General features: G+C 37.6%; 2 protein-coding genes across 2 annotated transcripts; one reads left to right on the top strand and one right to left on the bottom strand.

The window, feature by feature from the left end:
- Positions 1–86: 86 nt before the first annotated feature.
- Positions 87–15,916, bottom strand: atp13a1 (ATPase 13A1). The gene is made up of 25 exons (XM_043235532.1): positions 15,442–15,916; positions 15,172–15,261; positions 14,204–14,467; positions 13,847–14,002; positions 12,744–12,813; positions 11,617–11,723; positions 11,404–11,533; positions 11,233–11,288; positions 10,929–11,055; positions 9,771–9,908; positions 9,566–9,686; positions 9,055–9,212; positions 7,201–7,376; positions 6,226–6,336; positions 6,015–6,140; positions 5,655–5,763; positions 5,378–5,571; positions 5,193–5,289; positions 3,739–3,920; positions 3,426–3,540; positions 3,148–3,344; positions 2,516–2,658; positions 1,990–2,101; positions 841–984; positions 87–636 (listed from the first exon to the last, which is right to left on the bottom strand). The coding sequence occupies exons 1-25, from the start codon at positions 15,745–15,747 to the stop codon at positions 526–528; spliced, it is 3,540 nt and encodes a 1,179-aa protein (XP_043091467.1). The 5' UTR covers positions 15,748–15,916; the 3' UTR covers positions 87–525.
- Positions 15,917–16,758: 842 nt separating this feature from the next.
- LOC122329549 (coiled-coil-helix-coiled-coil-helix domain-containing protein 5) lies at positions 16,759–18,561 on the top strand. Its single transcript, XM_043225847.1, has 4 exons — positions 16,759–16,849; positions 17,128–17,268; positions 17,852–18,003; positions 18,089–18,561. Coding segments are annotated over exons 1-4 (321 nt in total). The 5' UTR covers positions 16,759–16,847; the 3' UTR covers positions 18,115–18,561.
- Positions 18,562–19,364: the final 803 nt, after the last annotated feature.

Genomic DNA, 19,364 nt, shown 5'->3' with positions numbered 1-19,364 from the left:
TATTTTTTTACATAATACCATATATTGCTGTACAAAATTAGCTTGTTCTCTAAAATGTAAGCCTCAATAAGACAGTTATAGAAATAAATAACACAACAACAGGTTTTTTTGGTCATTTATAAGTCTTTCTGAGATTTGTCTTTTTACAAAATGATGAAAACAAATCAAAAAAAAAAAAAAAAAGAAAAAGAAACACTTCTTCAGAACGCCCCTGTCACAGTCGTGTGCCTCAACTGCACTCAAACACACTCTCACCCTCAACACAATACTGTAGTTTTCTTGGCCTTCAGAGCGGAGGGGGTGGTTAAAGATGTCAGTAGAAAGAAAATGAAGCTAAAGTATTAAGACAGAGCAAAGACAGGGAGGAAAAGGAAACACTGGGGTGTGTACAGTATTGAGTTTCACGCCCATCCTTTCGCATCTCGCAGAGTTTGCCACCAGTCAAGTACCGTGTTTCTGTAAAGCCAGTTCACAGTCTGGTCGCGAGGGGCAGCAGCTGCTTTGGTGACTGTTGGCAATAACAGTTCATTTAGGCAACCTCAGGGTTCCTTTGCCCAGCAGGAACTGCAAGACTCTGTCCACCAACAGGGCGGCGACAAAATCCACAACTAGGACCTGGGCTATTATTAACTTAAACTGTAAAGAGAAAGAATATTATTAAATCACAAATAGCCACACATGAGAGGTCAGCAACAGATGACAACTGCAGCACACGCTTATAATTGACAGAATGCGTGTTGGTGTGGACGCTAAAAGGCTTATTAATACATTTATGGCTTAAAATGCATGTTGCACATTGACAGTCTAGAATGTAAATAATGTGTAGTATTGAGCTCATACCTCAGTTGGAATATCCACTAAGGCGAACTGCTCATTGAATTCCGGTGAAGACCCCGTCAGCAGTCCTACTATGGCAAGCCCTGATATACCGATGCTCCACAGCAAGGGCCGATTCTCAGTGAGAGACTCCATGAAAGGATGACCCTGAACAAGACAGAGTGGGCCGCAGGTCTCAAACTCTCATTTGTGCTTTCACTGTTGCTACTGTTAACTGAAATTATTCAAGGGAGAGTTGACCCAAAAATGAAAATTATGCCATGATTTGCACAAGCCATCCTAGGCGTATACGACTATGAGTTTGTTCGAGAGAATACAATTGGAGTTACATCAAAAAACTATCCTGGCACTTTCCAAGCAGTGAACGGGGCTCAAGATTTTGAAGCCCAAAAAAAAAGTGCATGCATTCATCATAAAAAGTGATCCACACAGCTCCTTCTGAAGCAAAGAGATGCGTTTGTGTAAGAAAAAAAAAAATCCATATTTAAATAAGGGATAGTCAACGGTTTGCCGTGCATTAAATGATTATGATTAGACATGATTTGATTATCCTGCTTATTCTATTCTAGACACACAATAATTAATTACTTCAACAACAATTTTAACACCTTGTTGCGGAGGAATATAATGGTATCAAGTCTGTTTTATTACTAAAAGTGATATTTAAAGGCGTACAAAAAGAGGATTTGTAAAGCATGTCAAAGAATTCCGCTATAAGCCAAGAGGGGACCAATTGTACATAAAAATTGGTTCTCGTGAGACTTCTTACTGAAGAACTACATCCTCTGGACAGCTATCCCCTTGTCCAGCGGTTAGTGCGATCTAGAGATAATGGTTTATAAAGTTTTGATATTTTTTACACAAACACACTACTTCACTTCAGAAGGTCTTTATTAACCCCTTGGAGCTGTGTGGAACACTTTTATGATGGATGGATGCACTTTTGGCGCTTCACAATCTCTACCTCTTTCACTGTCATTATGAAGCTTAAAAGAACCAGGACATTTTTTATTATAACTCCAACTGTATTGTTATACAAGAAAGTCATCTACACCTAGGATAGCTTGAGAGCGAGCAAATCAAGTCATTTTCATTTTTTGCTTTTAAGTGCTACAATGCATCATTTTATGCGATAGAAAACTAACAAAGTACCTTATAATTAATGGCAAATGTGGCCATTTGCATGGCCATAGACATGATGTATACAGTACTGTTAATGAGACTGGGCTCAAACTCTTTGTACAGGTCCACAAACTGCTCAGTCCTGCAAGAGAGGGGGAAAAAGATAAAAGAGAGAGAGGTGAAACAAGATGTTGTGAAAATCAAACACAAATGTGAACAATGACATCACATGTAAAAAATGTCTGGTACTGATTGAACAGCCTAGAGACTAAAATATACAGCAACCCTAAGTACATTCATTTTTAAAGACAGTTGATTATATCTGACAAGTCGAGCCATTGTTTTCCATAACAATATTAAGCAGCTATATTCAACATTGATAATAATACTACTACTACTAATAATAATAATAATATTATAATGACACAAAAAAATCTAAGCCCCATTTGAAGTGTAAATTACATTTAAAATATAACAACAAAAATATTACATGAATATTTAAGCAAATATTTTTAGGTAAAATCTGTGACGGTCAGTATCTTATTTACATTCATACCTGGGTGGGCTTCTTTTCTGAGCCCCTTTGTATAGGTACACTAGACTGCAGAAGTGGACTGCAAACTGCAGCAGCACAGTGAGGACAGTGTACAGGTTGAAGATGTTTGGTAAAGGCCGCTCTTTGGACAGAGACTTCAACGGCTGAGGCAAAAAAAGAAAAGATTTTTATTTATATAGCACAATTACAGCAGACAGCCAAAAACGAGGGATGGACAAAAGGCAAAGTTCAGAAGATCTAAGAGATCAGGCAGATATGGTGGTGCAAAACCATTTAGTCCCGTAAATTTTAGAATATGTGAATAGTGAATATGTGATATCAGGGATAACCAGTGAAATTCATGTAGTAAAGGAGTATCCAGATATGATGTGATTAATGGATGAATTAAAAATTGTATTATTTAATTTAAATTAAATCAGAAGCCTAGCAGAGCTGGTAAAAAGGTTAATTTGGATATAATCTGGATAGAAATGCAATTGAAATCCATGCGTGTGTATGATGTTGATGTAGAGAATGATAAACAGTAGAGGGCCGAGAACTGAACCTTGAGGAACACCCTGTGTCAGCGGAGCAGTGGTGGATTTACACCTTTGTATAGTAACAAAATACTTGGCAAATCATTAGAGTCTCACCTTTGACCTTGAGATGAAGAGAAAGCAGCCGGCCAGCAGCAGGCCCTGAAGAGTCGCCTGGAAATCGCTGAATTTGACCCCCTCCAGGTAAAGCACAGACTGACTGTAAGCCAGAACCAGAGCGTTCAGCGCCAGGATCTTAAACATCTGTAGCGTGGTCACCAGAGTGCAGCGCCCCTGTTTAATCACGTGACAGACTGAAAACAGATGGGACAATGTTAGGACCGTACGCGGAACTAAACGAGAGCGCAAGCTGATCTAAAACATGTGTTACTTACTGCACTGTATCGAGGACAGTTTAGAGGTGAATGGAGCAGCAATGGAGGCGTCGCCCAGTTTAACCACCTGAATCTGATCCTCTTCTAGCTCTCGCAGCACCTGACTGATCCTCTCCTGAGTCATTGACGCAACATATGGTTACATATTTGGAGTAAAAAACATTGTACAACTTAAAAAGACAAGGTTCAACCAATATTGCATTTCTTTAAATACTATGGAAATCAATGGCTAGTGTCAACTGACTGGTCTTTTTGGATGAACTGGATAATGCTGACATTTAAAATGTAAACCACAATCAGACTTGATGCTTACTTTCTGTGCGGCGAGCTGCTCTTCTCTCTGTGCCATCATTCTTTGTCTGGCTGCACGAGAGCCGAGTTTGACCCCTGAACTCGGGACTGGGGGCCTTGGCTCCCCAGAGGAGTACTCTTTTTCTTTGCTTCTCTTCTTTTTCTCAGGCATGTGCTCTGGGGCGTTAGCTAACAATGCCACACCTGGTAAACACAAATGACGTGTTATGGTACGAGTAGATCTACTGTATCAACTCTGTTAAACCCGACACACGAAATAATAGTCTGAAAAATCTTATTTTTATTTTTTGAAGTTAAAAAAATTAAACAAATCAAACTGTAAATATATGCATGTTTGTTAAGAATTATATTTGATGCATCACGATAGCAAAATAAGACAAGCGTGCCATGACTTGATATGGCTTTTTACTTGCTATAGAAATATGAATATAATATCTGTCAGATGATAAAACGCATATGGTAAATTTCAACAATTTGTTTTCCATAAAATATAATTTGAAGCTATATTTTGCTCAGAAAATCTGATACAGCAGACTTTATAAAAAAGTAGCCTTTTTTGAGATAATGTTTCAGATTCAACACAAGACAATGTGTGACATGCTGCCAACTGATAATGAAAATGTCTATTAATTTTTAAAAAGGGCACAGTTAATGTGCTCATCATTGTTGTTTAAAGTTGTGGTTCTTAACCAAGATGATGAAGGCCACTAGAGGGCCTCAGCAAACTTTTAAAGGGCCCAAGATCACAATAAATTATTTACAATAAGCTAATACAAAATATTTCTCTTTTCAAGCAGAGTCCTTAAAGAAGCAGAGTTCCCACATTAAATAAAGTCTAAAAAATGCCATGTTAAAAAGAGTAGGATGCCAAAAGACATAAAAAAACTTCAGTAATCCTAAAATGTGATTAATTGAATTTCAATCATAATTATATAATTATAATTAATTATTATAATCTAATTAGTTTCTGTAAATTAAAACAAAAAGTAGGGGAGTTGCCAAAGTTAATTCTAAATACAAAAAGAATGCTGAAAACTGTTCTAGAACAAAATTTACAAGGTAAAGTGCGCTACAAATAATTATAAATGAAAAATGTCTTTATGGTTTTACAAATAACTTGTATGTTAAAAAATACAAAAAGTACAAATGTTTCAGATCGTTTAAGAACTGGCTTTAGTTGAGTGACAAAATATATTTAATTTTGGAAGGAAAATGTTTTTGTCTTTACATCACGCATAACATTTTCCTCACACAGTATAAATAGGTTTATTTATATGAAAATATACCGCTGCCTTGCCAGTTTGGACAACTTTATAATGATTTTGACCAACACATCAGTTTTTCAAGCCTCCAGGCTGCACGCTAAGATTATTCTGTTGCTTTAAACCAAACCAAGCGCAGGCTCAATTTACCATCTAAGATGTTCTGCTGAGTTCAACATGTTTAACGACTCACCTATGTGGGCATGTTTGAGTGCACCAACATCATTTGTCCCATCTCCGCACATCAGCGTGACGAAACCCAGTCCCTTCAGACTAGTTATGACAAACTCCTGCACGGACAGGAAAATCAATTAATAATTAACAATGAATACGATGCGTGATAATTCAGCAAAGGTTTCTCAAACTTGTAAAGCTGACCTTCTGTTTAGGACTGACGCGAGCAAAGACTCGCACATGTGGAAGCAGGGCGTTGAGTAAACTGGGTTCAAAGGTCAAGCGGCTTAGTCCCTCTCCTGTCACACAGAGGTCGTACCGCCTGATTAAATCTGAGACTGAGGAAGTAGGTAGAGGGAGGCAAACACTTCCGTCTATGGACACCCACTGCCATTCAGCTGCATTAAAAGAAACAGAGATACTGATTTAATAAATGTTTCTCCAGGTCGTTCAGAGTAGTACTGTCAGGGATGCCACAAACCTTGATTGGGGCTTTGCTGCAGTATAAGTGTGTGCTCCTTTTGGATGAAATGCAGCTCTCTGGCCACATGACACGCTGTTAGAGGGTTGTCACCTGTGATCATTACAACCTGTGGAGAGAGAGAGAGAGTGGCAAATGATAGAAATAATGGAAAAGTCCTCGATACCCAATTTATATAACCTATAATAAAACATAATTAAACTAAAAAATATAATAAATGTTCTGGCAGGGATCTTCAGAACGCATATACAAAATTGAGACTGAAATCATTAATTATCACGTGACAGATAGGTTTAGCTCAGCTTAATATGGTTTTATTAATTAAATACACATTAACATGCATGCAGTTACTTCACTCACATGATGTGAGGCCTCTTGTATCTCTCTGATAACCGCCTTGCTGTCGGTCTTGAGAGGGCAGGACACGACCATGAAGCCTGCAAAGCGCAGGTCACACTCCAGCATGTCGCGGCTCACCTCCCGCACCTGCGCACACAACGGACTGCGATGAACAGCAGAGCACGCGTAAATGTGATGTTTGTGATTTCACACCGTGGTCGCTGCTGAATACCTGCTGATGGCTCAGGTGGCCCATCTCTTTGTATCCCAGTGCAAGAACTCTGGCGCCCTCCCGTGACATTTCTCTGTGCACCTCGTCATAGCTGGCCGGACACTCAGAGAACTTAAAAAAAAACAACAACAGCGTCTGTATTATTCATGACCGCTAATATGCAGCACCTATTCGGTCGTCAGAAGTTATGATGCACATGCTACGGCTTTTTCTAATTTGAAAACCGTTGAAGACTAAAGTTTGTGATAATCAAAAGAAAGGATTATGATACTGTGTTTCTCAGAGCATCATGGGAATATTGAAATAACAAATAAAATGCATGCGCAAACGAACACAGTGTCATGCTGACACTCGTAGCTCATATATAATAATTTGCTTGATTGTTAAACATGAAAACTAAATATAGATGTAAATATTGTAATGTTATATTTATTTATACCATTATAGTATACGGTTATACTATAACATTTTCTATTAAATGCATTTTTCACAGTAAAATCTTTTTTTTTTTTTACTGTTATTTAATAATAATCACAATATAACAATAATTTTTTTATTTATTATTTTATTGAATAGCTTTAAAATGGTAGAAATGTGTCATATAAACACTTAATTGGAAAGATTTTTATTAATTGTCTACTTTATGGTTACTTTATGGGGAAAAACTAAGAATAATTACTTATTTACAAATAGAGCTGTTAAAAGTCATAAAATGGTGAACATTCCTGTATTTTTCCTACAATATAACATAGACATCAAAAAGGTCACCTTTGTTTTTTTCCTAAGCAATAACTTAACCATAATTTTTACATGGCTTTTTATACTGACTACTCAACTACATGTTCTAGCATTTTTTTTTTTTTACTAATATGCAGTTCTCCATATCTCTAGTCAGAAGTCAGTGTAAAGTTTAAAGCGGTGTTATCATTCAGCAGTGTACCAGACATATACCTAAAGATGAAAAGAGACGCTCACCATGTCCTTCAGGGTCTCTGGTGCACCTTTAACGGTCGAGATATAGCAGAGCTCAGTGGAGCCCATCCGCTCGTATGACGCCAGCACCGACATCCTCTTCAGAGCGCTAGCGAAATGAAACCTCTGATGGATCTTCAGCCCCGGAGTCTTTATACTGCGAGCAAACACCTTCTCATCTACATAAAGCATCAGAAACGGTATCATATAATCAATCTACAACATGTTCTGTCAATTACTTAAAATGATTAAAACGCGTTTTCTGACACGTTCACAATTAATATTTTACTGAAAAATAAAACAGAACAACATGAAAATGTAATGAAAAAGTAACTAAGCATGCTTTTATCCCCATTGAGTTTTTTTAACATTAGCATTATCTTGCACTGGTAACAACAAGGCTCCACAAGCTTTCGTGTATTTGGTTGCCAGATGTCAAGAGCTTAAATCTAAGCTTTTTATTTTTTTTTTAATTGCTACTTTTTTTCCATTTATTTAAATTTTTTTTTGTTTTTTTTTCATTCTGTGTTTTACTTAATCTCCCCAATCTGGTAACTATGAGAAAACACTTTCTTCACTGAAAAGAGAGAGAACATGAATGTAGGATTTTAGCAATCCCCACTGGCATATTCTGCTCAAACAAAAGCTATTTAGTGCTATTAAACCATCTCAGTGATATACCGGAATAAATCTGAACAAGAGCTCAACTGTACTGTTTGCAATTGTGGTTACTCACTAGATGCACTTATGCAAGCACGAAAAAAAAATCAAAATCAGCAGTCATTTTAATAAAAAACATTACCCTAATTTGGAACTGTTAATACTAAAAAGTTCACAGGTTTAGCATGCGAGTACTGCTGTCAAACTATTATTAACTATGTGTATATTTATTATGGATTATTTATTTTTTGCTCACCAGCCACTGTGGCTACTGGTTTTCCAAATTTACTAGCCAAAGACTTAATGCTGCACACAAATGTTTCCAAGTCATTTGACCTATTTAAAGGGGATTTTCCCCATACCACATTAAATGGATGCATTTAACAAATTCTAACATTTTATTAATAATTTCACTTAATATAATAAGATAATATATGTCTGTTACCAATTATATGAAATCAGTATATACAAAATCAATCTTTCCACTGCAGAAAAAAACAGAAGTGACTGAAGCAGCATTCAGATGCATTTCAACGTAGCTGAAATATAGCATGAAATATGACATATGAGTTTGGTGTTTTAATATACATATACATTGTATGTATATAATATTACACCATCCATATTTATATTAAAAATAATAAATGTTGGGGGGAAAAATTGGCAACTTTGAAACTAAACCGCCAGAAGGTGGCAGCATCTTCAATGAACTGTCGTTGAAGCTTTAGAATGATTTGTTCAGAATTTACGAACTTATTTTTTTTTCCGTTTAATTGTTTTGATTTCTCCATGAGATTCTGTCACACAGACAAGCTTCGTGAGCCTCATTGGCATTACCTTGTTACTCATTATCCTAATAATCGCTGATGTCCAGTCGGGCAAGCAAAATTATTTTCTTTCACTTCTATTTTGGATACACTAAGTGAGATAAGCTTATTGTTTTACCCGTTTTTTAAAATTCATTTATATGATAGGCTAAATATAATATATCAGGAAACTAGATTATGTAGATTACCCCAACCATATGATTTGATGTCCTTTGAAAATGTAACAATTGTAATAAATGTAGAAAAACAAACAAACAACAAAAAAACTCAAATGACAGCATCATGATTCTACATTTCAAGCAAAACAATCATGATTTGTACTTTAATCATTATAATGCAGCCTTAAATGTAACAATCGTATGAATTAGACCTTTAGTGAGTGTCCAGTCTGCTGCGGTCAACATGGCCTTCTCCAGCGGATCGCCCACCAGCTGACCATCATCTAGTGTGACCAGAGAATGACACGTAGCCACCACCCGATGAGTGTCCACTGGGATATCTGACACCGGTGTCACTTGTTTCCCATCTCTAAAGAAAAAAGGAACAGAAATGAGACAATGGATATGCTTTTCACATTTCACTTTTCACAGTTGGGTAAACTTTAATAAGGAACAGAAAGTACATCTAACAATTTTTGTGGCCCCATTTGTTCCAAAAGCAAAACAGGAAAAAACACAATAGTGTTTTTAAGACTTCCAAAACGGGAGAAAATACCGAAATTGATCACGATGGTCGACAGAGAAAAAGACGTCAAGCTGAGTTAACTATTTTTCTGTAGTTAAACACTTGTGGAAATACGTGACCAAAGTCTGCGATCGAAAGCAATGAAGAAGGAAAACTATTTTTAGTGATCTTGATTTCAGAAGGTGTTCAGGCTCTACCTGAGTCCTGCAACACCACGAACTACCAGGCTGTCGCTGGTCAGGGTGCCGGTCTTGTCGAAACAGCAAATCTCCACTTTCCCAGCGAAGGGGATTCTGAAAGGTTCTGTGCAAAACACATCTGTAAGGGAAGAGTACGAGAGATTAAGTGTGAGGGGAGAGGAGAGGATGGTGAGACTATGTTGAATCCAGCGCAGTCACTCACAAAGTTTGGCCAGAGCTATGAGAGATGTGTTAACAGCCAGTGAGAGCTCTATGGGTAATTCAGGAGGCACTACTGATGTGAGGATCAAAGTGCACTCCAGAAACAGCTTGTACTTGTTTCTGCTCGGGTCTTTCGTCCCTGAAAGACATAGAGAGTGAAGCGTGAGACAGCTGATACAGAATAGGTAATGCTCCTCTAAGACCAATGATAAAACAGTAAAAACTGATACAATATGCTGCTGATATGTAACCAACTTCATATCATGCATGCACAAATAAAACATGTGTTACCATTCTAAAGTTTTTGTCATGGTTGCACTTTAGCAGGGAGGACGCGGGAGTAGACAAATAAGCCTTTAATTCACAGAACTTCGAAATCTAGAGCATACACATTCATGATGAGCTCGTAACAAGAAGAGAGGACAGAGAACATAGGGCAGGACACATTTTAAATACAGCATGAGATGAAGGGATAACTTAACACACCTGGGGAACACGACTGGGGACAAATTAAACAATCACAGGGAGACAAAAACTGGGTCACGAGAGGATGGGGCTCAGAGGACCCGAGACTCAGGAGGCCAAGGCAGATTAGGAGACCGAGGCAGAAATGGAGAGCCATTGAGCCAGGAGATACAGAGGGAGTGGAATCCAGAGGTGATGGCGAGACAACGTCCAATGGTGGAGACAAAAAAGCTAGAACCCAAGGCAGAGCCTCAAGGTCAACGGGCTGAGGCAGCTTCTAGGCCTCAGAGGCTGATGGTGGAGTGAAGGCACACTCCAACCATGGCGATGCTGGAGGATGGCTCAGGAGGCTCGCCTCATATTGATGGTGGGCTAAGGGGGAGCAGCGGCACTGCTAGAGGACAGCGGAGGAGACTGGAGCGGGTGGGAGGGTGGTCATTTACTAGGAGCCAATAGTCTCTTAATTTTAAACAATACAATTGAAACGCTGTCACTGATTGAGGTGCTCGGCAAGCACAGGGACTTGAGGGCACCTACGAGGGACGGGTACCGGAGGGCACTAAGCCGTAATTAAAAGGGATAAAATCTTCACAACAATAAAAAACAAATACTGAAATATTTAATTGGCTTGTTTTGCATATCAAGTCAAACCACTCCCTATAAAAGGAGAACTTGTAAGATGAATGTGACTCACCTTCGACCCAAACATATACAGCTGCTGCAATGGCAAAAACCAACAGGAAAAGGATGAAGATAAATGTCTCCAAATTGTTGGCCGTTACCCTCTTCACGCCAAACAGAATCGTCCTTAATAACTTGCCCTAAAAACAACAGCAAAATTTTAGACATTTTTCACACAAACATCTCCTTTTTCCAGCCCTACCCATCATTCTTCTCTGATTTGCTCCTGTCAATAGTTCACCGACCTCCAAATAAATAGTCGCAAATTGTCCGAACAAGTGTCTTTTAGAAACACGTCACTTGATCAAGCACCTCACCTGAGAAGTGTAGAACCCCGTCCTCAAAACATACGCAACGCAGCCATTGTCTACAGCTGTGAAAACGGAAAAGGAGGGAGTTTAATTACGTGCACAGATTATAAATGGACCTTTATACTTGGAATTAGAGCTAAATGTTCTTGAGGGGCAATTGTGGAGGCGAGTACTAACGTTTCAGGCCGGCGCTGGCTCTGAGAGGTGGGGTGTGCTGAACCACTTTGGTGCCTCCTGAGATGATGTGAAGACGGGAGTCTGTTTGCAGGTCCAGGATCCTGTCAGGGTCCAGGTCCTCTACAGGCTCCTACAGACGCAACACAGCTAATCAGAGAGCAGAACGTCTTGACGGTTGTCTGCTGATTCTGTGACGAGAGCAGCCAGACGTACCTTCATCTGAGGTACAGACTCTCCCGTGAGCATGGCCTCGTCCACAATGCAGCGGCCTCGCAGCAGCAGCACATCACAGGGAACCAGGTTATCCTGAGGAGAACGTCCTGTGAATACATGACAATTAGATGTCTATTCACATGCTTGTAACATTTATATTTTTACTGGATGTTCAGTGAAGTCAATACTAGTAGTAAGAACATGTGTAGATCATCTTGTTAACTACGAATGTTTGACAACCAGAAGCCAAAGACTTTATATCTTAATCTTTCATTCAAAGGCTTCGTTCAAAATAAAAAAAAAAGTCTCTTAGGCTGATCATCTGATCAAAAATACAGTAAAAATAGTAATCTTGTAAAACATAAATACAATTTAAAATAACTGTTTTGTAGTTGAACACTTTCAAAATGTCATTTATTATTATTTTTAAGTGCGTCTCAGACTTACAATTTTTTTTTTTGGTGACTGTAGACTAGAGCTGCATGATTCTGGATAAATTGAGAATTTTATTTTTTTTTTTTTTATCTCAAAGAGATTCCTAAAATTTAACTAAACAAAATAAAGTGACCAAACATTATTGTCTACTTTAAAGTGTGAAATTAATTTGATTGTATTAAAAGATGCAATAAATGAATTTAAAATATGTTTTACACACCTTTTTAATATTAAATGGTCATTTTAATCTTGGAAAGGTGGTTTGAATAAATAACTTAATGACTCACTTCAGATGTTTTATTTTGGATAAATCACTCTCAAAAGCAATCAACAAACTTGTGATCAACTACAGTTTTGATCGCCACCATATACATCAATATTTATATCTGAACTATACATTTTCATCTCAGTATTTATGTGATAGAATTGTGACAAAAATTATATTCTGTAGACAACATTACAAAGCTGTTATTACCTAAACATTTTAACGGTCTACTGTGTCTTTGCCAGCAGCAGCGCAAACACAAATTTGAATCTTCCAGTAAAACATTTTATAAGGTTTAATAGACACATGAGAATCATTGTCATTTAAAAACGATTGCGTGAGTGTCTGAATTGAGACTGTGATTTTTTTAACGATTTATCGTGCAGCTTGACTGTACACCATTATAGACAGATTCCATGAAACTCACCAACTGAGACAATGTCTCCAGGAACTAGTTCATCACTAGACACAGGCCTCCATTTTCTGTTGCGATAGACCTGTTACAGTTGAAGAGAGCACAAATGATACATTTTTCTAAATTGCTGTTTATTAACTAATCAATAAGGAAAGATAATGCGTGTAAGAGCAGCCTATTACGTTAATAATATAGTTATTACCTGCTTTATAAACCCTTGTGCGACCTTATGGACATTTTTGTTCTTTTCAGTATTGTGTTTTTGATCATTATGTTATTGCCAATCGCATACATTTTGGCACAGGTGTGTTTTTTAATGGAATTTTACTATTTCACCCCCATTTTTTGCACTAGGTACACAAAATTGTTCTTCTCAGCACCTTTTGGGCAAAAATGTCTCCATTAAAAGCCTATAAAGCAAATACTCACTTTACTCTTGTTTTTGCTTCTGAATATTATAGTGCCAATAGAATAAATAATGGAGCTATAATTGTGTGGATGTGATTTGTGTGTGTCATAAAAAATTGTGTATGTTCCAGTATCTGAGAGAGAAAAACTCAAACACTACAAACCCAACCATTGTGTGCACCAGCCGAGTTTTGCTGGCATCTAATGGGGACAATTAGGAACCGTTCCAAATAATATGACTAAAAAGGTCATTTGTTTTGCATTATCACAACTTTACACAACTTTAGATGGCTTTTATTTTTAAATATTGCTGAAACATTTTCATAAACTTCAGTTTCTATAACTTTGGTTTCACTTTTTAACGTTTTTACTTCAACAATAATCTATAACGGGTTTTCCTTAAAATGAGACAAAACTAAAATACGTGCTTCCCAAGCTTAAATCTGAAAAAAATCTGTCAAAAAAAAATTTGACACTGACATTTTTGTCCACTTTTTGTAACTTTTTTTTAATTGACATAATTAAGCATTTTCTTTGAGCTTGCAACCAATAATCGAAATGTTACTATATTGTGGGCGACATACACTGCACTGATCAGTCAGAAGAGAGATGTGCTTTACTGAACATTTCAATAAGAGTTAGCAGATAAACATTTAATTAAAGCTCATCCAAAACTGCAGCTGGAAGCTCAAAGTTATAGCGGTTACCTGGATCATGTACGGTTTGTTCCCCATTCTGCGGATTTCTGACATGTTCCTCATCTGCTGCTGCACCAGAGAGGCTTCAAAAGCCACAAGCATGAAGAGCGTGAAGACGCTGTAGTACCAGTACTCATCCAAACACCACAGACCCACACAAAACACCTGCAGGGGAACAAAATCACACAGTTCACACCATGCTCACAGGCCGGTGCTTTACAGTCCTGGCCCCAGGATGCATATTCAATGCGGTTCCAGTGGTAAAAAGCATTTAGGACCAGGTTTGAGAGCCACTGCCATTAGACGATGATGCATTTCTAGTACACTCATGCATTTATAATCAAACCGCGTGCTCTGCGGACGAACCTGGAAGACAAAGAAGGGTGCTGTGGCTCTCTCTTTGAAGAGCTCCAGGAAGTCAGGCACCACCATCTCCGCACGGTTGGTGCCATAGCGCTTCTCTGCAGCTCGTAACTGATCCTCCTCCTGATAGCCTCTCCAGTTTTGGAAATGACTCATGGGAAAGTTGATCGGAAACGCCACCGGCAGAAAGACTTTCTTCTCCTTGTTATCGTACACATAACGGATCTTCTGGAACTCAAAGGACAGAATTTCTGCCCCATCCTCATCCTGCACAAAAAAAAAAAAATAATAATTCACACACACACATTTTTCATCTGTTGTGAGCTAAAATTAGGGTTTCCACACCTTTCATTATCATGGCTTTTCCAGTTATTCATAATTTACAAATAAGGATATTTTTCTACATTCTGGAAAATCTTTTCCCGGGTTTATTTCCAGGGCAAACAATTTCAGTTTTTTTCACCTGTATAATAACATTTGAGACACTACAAAGCATCATATCACATTATAAATAATGAAACCTGAACACTAAAACAGCTTTTATTGCATTATTTACTTGAACTCCTTCATGGTCCCTGATATGTCTGGATTTGTTTTTAACATTTTTACTTCAATAATATTGACCTTTAGTAGTACTTGCTATATTAACGCACACACGCACTTGTATATGATTACAAACAGTCTAAAATAGTCAAATATTTGAGTTTCACGTTACAAATAACTGCCATAAGAATGTCATGGAAAATATGATTTGAAAGAGAAATAGTTAATAAGATTAATAAATGAATAAGTTTGGGGGTGCAATTAGTCAAAATTAAAGTCATGATCATGTAAATATGAAGCCAAATTGTCAAACAAACCACAATGTGCTTATGGTCTTCGGTCTGTTATGACAGCTGGAGCGTGAGCCCTACATGAAGAATACCAGCAGAGATAAAATAAACAATAAAACAATAAAAATAAGGGCTCACCTTATCCCTCAGGAGAGGCACCAATTCAGCTGAACCATTATTGGGAGTTGGTATAACTTTTGCAAAGGTGGCTCTGGCTGGGTCAGACTCCTGTTGAAAATATAATTGCGTAATTACAGTAAGCTCTGCAAAACAATCAGACGTCCCAAGCATATGGTTGGACTGGCAACATACATGGTTGTGTGATTTAAAACGATCAATTAGACGTGCTGGTTATTCAAAATAACATTCGTATTCAGTGTTTGCATTGCACACATATGTTTTTATCACCTTGGAGCAGGTGAGCCAGCAGTGAGCGTGCACGGACCAGTAGCCAGAGAGCACTGTCAGGACGTGCGCGATCCCGAGAGCGGCGAACGCGAGCAGGCCGGCCTCAGCGTACTCCGCAGCTCCGTAAACTCCTAACCACGCGTACAAGCAGCCCGGATACAAGAGGAGGAACGGGAACACCGTGCCGTGCAGAACGCGTGGCCTGCGGCTGTGGAGAGACACGGATCTCACCAGATCATCGCTCGGCGCGCGCGTCTGCGTCCTCCCGTCCGCGGACATGTTTCCCTCTTTTTTGGCTTCGTCCATTCTAGAGCGTGCCTTCCTCCGTCGACCCTCCTACTCTCCACCTCCTCCTTGCAGGCGCTGATGGTAAAAAGGCAGCTTCGCACCGGCCCGTTGTCTGCCCACTTCCACAGATTCCTCAAAAATTTCAGACACACACAGGAGAGCTTCCGCATACGCAAGCGCGTACGCCGGTGACGCAATATCCTGTACACGTCCTTTCTTGCCAAAAAAATCATATGGAAATTATAATATATAAAAAAAGATTAAATCAAATTCCATGGGATAATAAAAGAAAATACATATATTGCAAAATCTTTTATATGTGACCCTGGACCACAAAACCAGTCATAAGGGTAATTTTTTAAATAGAAATTTTATATCACCTTAAAACTGCATAAGCTTTCTATTGATGTATGGCTTCTTAGGATAAGACGATATTTGGCTGAGATGCTAAGAATGACATATATATATATATATATATATATATATATATATATATATATATATATATATATATATATATATATATATATAATTCAAAGACTATTTGGTATGTACCGTCCAAAATCGTATTTTTCATATTACTCATTCATGTCCTATAATGGTAGTCATTTTAGTCATATATAATGCAATACGTTAATAGATACGTGCAATACAAACTCATTTCATAGATTTCTATACTAAAAATAATAACGGTGTCGGGATTTTTGAATAAAGATACTTCTGACGGCACATATAAGCTCATCCTCATTTATGAATGAATATATGAAGTTTTTATCGTTGTTCCATGTCGGGGTTTTTTGTTGTTGTTGTCCTGTTTATTTCATTGTACATTAAAATTAATAAAAAAAGAAAATTAATTAACAAAGTAGCACGAGTGTCGCTAGTTAACGTTTATTTTAAAATGCTACTATAAAAAAAATAAAAGGAAAGTGTTACTTTAAATAATTGCGTACCTTCGAAGTCACGCCCATTTGTTCACGCTACCAGCGATACGACCAATAAGATCAGCGCAAGCGTACATATCGACCAATCGAATTCCCCCTGCGAGAGCGCGGACGTTCCCCACGCGCACGTGCGTGATGTGATAGTAACCTTGACGAAAACCGGGTGAATTCAACATGTAAGTAGTTGTGATTGACGGCGGTACGTGCGTTAAATACTTGTTGTGCATTATCGTTCTCACTCGACGACAGCAGTCGGATAGCAAGCCGAGCTTTGTTTCAACCCTATCTAAAACGACCAGTGCAGAAACCAAAATGTTTACTGTGTAATAGAAATGGCCCCAGAACTCTATTCGCTGTCTTTCACATTAGTGCTCATTCAAAGACGCGAACCTGCAGTGTTGAGAAATGTAATTTGCATGTAGGCTAATTAAATGCGCGTTAAACCGTGTTACAGGGAGGCAGCAATGGCCATCACGACCAAATACTGCCAGAAGGAGCTGGAGGAATACGGTACATGTGTTGTCTCCCATCCAGCGACATGGCAAGAGAAGTGTGTAGACCTGAAGCTGAGGGTGGCACAGTGCACTTCATCACAGTATGTCTCGCGCTCTCACACAAATGCATCTGCATTGTCTTTGCCGAGTTGTTTATTCCTATTTATATCACAAACGGTTCTAAATGTTTCTTTAAAACCCTACAACTGTTGTTTTACCGTGCTTTCATTCGCTCAGATTTAGATTGGTGACAACCATCATAAATAATAATAAAATAATTAATTACGACTAGTTCTGTCAAACGATTAATCGTGTACTTTTATTATAAATTAATATAAATAAATTTAAATTAAATTTAATAGAAAAATGTTTTTATGAAGTATATACATGCATGTATGTATTTTTATAAATACAGATATATATATATATATATATATAGCGCTCATATTGTGTAAACAAAGCTTTTATTTTGAAAGTGATTATTTGCAGTTAATTTTTTGTGAGCACTAATTACAACACTTTCAAAATCTTCTTCATTTGGTTTTCGTATTTAATTTATTTTAATTACATGAAATGTTAGTTTATTTTACAAAAGCCCACAGTGTACTTTTTCTATAGCTGAATGAATATCGGATCAAATAGGAAGCACTGTATTTATGATAATTTCCATCCGTCTCAATGCAGTCCTGTGATAAGAAAGATCCGGAGCGACTGTGCTGGGGAGTTCTCAGTGTTTGAGCGCTGTCTGCGGGAGAACCAGAGCTCTGCTGAAGCCTGTCAACCTCATCTCACACGTTTCCTCGCCTGTGTTGAGACCGTCGACCTTTCAGGAATAGGTAAGCGGCGAAGTTTCTGTAATTATGAACCTGAATGTATGACTAAGTACAAATATTAAATATTTCTAACACTTCCTTCCAACAGCAAATGCTGCGCCACAGCCTACGTAGTTTTTTTTTTTTCTCCACTGTTCTGGATAATGAGGACAATAAGATGTGTTATATACTCAGTACCGGGAAGAAATGGGCTGCGGAGAAGTATTATCTTTGAAGAACTGCAACACACACACACACAGAAAAGAAACAAACCTCAGTCTTTTGCACACCCCCCCCCTCAAAAAAAAAAAAAAATAATGATGTCTTATACTTTTTTTTTTTTGTTTTGTTTTGTTAATGGAATGTTTCACAGTATTTATGAGATTTTTACAAGATTGTTTTTGTCTTGTTTTCCCTTAATCACAGTTTTCTTTTTTTTCCTTTTTAAACAAGACATTTAACTAGATATTTTGGCTGAAAACTAAAAAAAAATAAATCTAGAAAAGCATTTTTTGTAGTTTAAAAGGTTCCATGATATTCATGACATGAAAGTTGCAATAAAATACGCATTTCTAAATTCTTTGCACTTGTGAAGATTGAATCTTATTTTACAATTTTTATTTATTTTTTAAAATTACATTCTGCACATTTTACATGATGCAGTTTCTAAAATAAAAAAATGTTTTGCTAGACCTTTTCTGTGTTGGATTCAGTGTGTGCGGCTATCTAGCTTTTTTTTTTTTTGTTTTCACAAATCCCCAAAAAACCATAAACTTGAGTGTTTTTGAATAAGAATTAAAATCTACATCAAATTTTATTTTACCAATATATAATACTAACAGCAAATTAAAATGAATATTAATTAGAATTTTCAATGAACGCGCTGTTGTCTAGTTACCAACTTAATGGTTGCAAGAGAATTTGTCCTAATTCTGTAAAAACAAACAAAAAAAAAAAAAAGCTATTAAAAGGTATTTTTGGATCTATAATAATTCCCCTTAGTGCAGTGAAAACCAATTGAACTGTAACATGTTCATTTTTTTTAGTTAATATGTAGTAAAGATGCTTGCTTATTTAACGTGTCCTTTTATAACAGGTTTTTCTTGTGTCCCGTCAGCCTTGTTTGGATGTTTTTCTCTTTACCCATTATACCACTGTATAATATTAAACCAAAGAATGCAGGCACGTAACCTCTCCCCCTCACATTTCCACCGGTTCCCTGCGTCCAGGAACAAAAGCCCGTGGGGAGGCATCAGATTAGGACTGCTTTGCACGCTGCTTATCGGGAGGGAGGACACGGCTTTCGAACCTTTGACCACGGAGTTAAACAGACCTTTCATTCGGTCCGTTTATCAAAAGTGGAACAGAATGTGACTTTCACCAGA

This window comes from Puntigrus tetrazona, chromosome 3 (assembly GCF_018831695.1).
Source record: "Puntigrus tetrazona isolate hp1 chromosome 3, ASM1883169v1, whole genome shotgun sequence".
Taxonomy (NCBI): Eukaryota; Metazoa; Chordata; class Actinopteri; order Cypriniformes; family Cyprinidae; genus Puntigrus; species Puntigrus tetrazona.
The sequence above is the reverse complement of the archived record's forward strand: the minus strand, read 5'-3'. Positions and strand labels throughout refer to the sequence as shown.

Excerpts from the sequence above, each read along its gene's own strand:
- LOC122329549 (XM_043225847.1), top strand. Across the intron at positions 17,269-17,851 it reads GCACAGTGCACTTCATCACA|TCCTGTGATAAGAAAGATCC; the intron begins GTATGTCTCGCG and ends GTCTCAATGCAG. Across the intron at positions 18,004-18,088 it reads CGTCGACCTTTCAGGAATAG|CAAATGCTGCGCCACAGCCT; the intron begins GTAAGCGGCGAA and ends TCCTTCCAACAG.
- atp13a1 (XM_043235532.1), bottom strand. The coding sequence starts at position 15,747 with ATGGACGAAGCCAAAAAAGAGGGAAACATGTCCGCGGACGGGAGGACG. Across the intron at positions 12,814-13,846 it reads ACAAACCGTACATGATCCAG|GTCTATCGCAACAGAAAATG; the intron begins GTAACCGCTATA and ends CAACTGTAACAG. Across the intron at positions 11,534-11,616 it reads AGTCTGTACCTCAGATGAAG|GAGCCTGTAGAGGACCTGGA; the intron begins GTACGTCTGGCT and ends TTGCGTCTGTAG.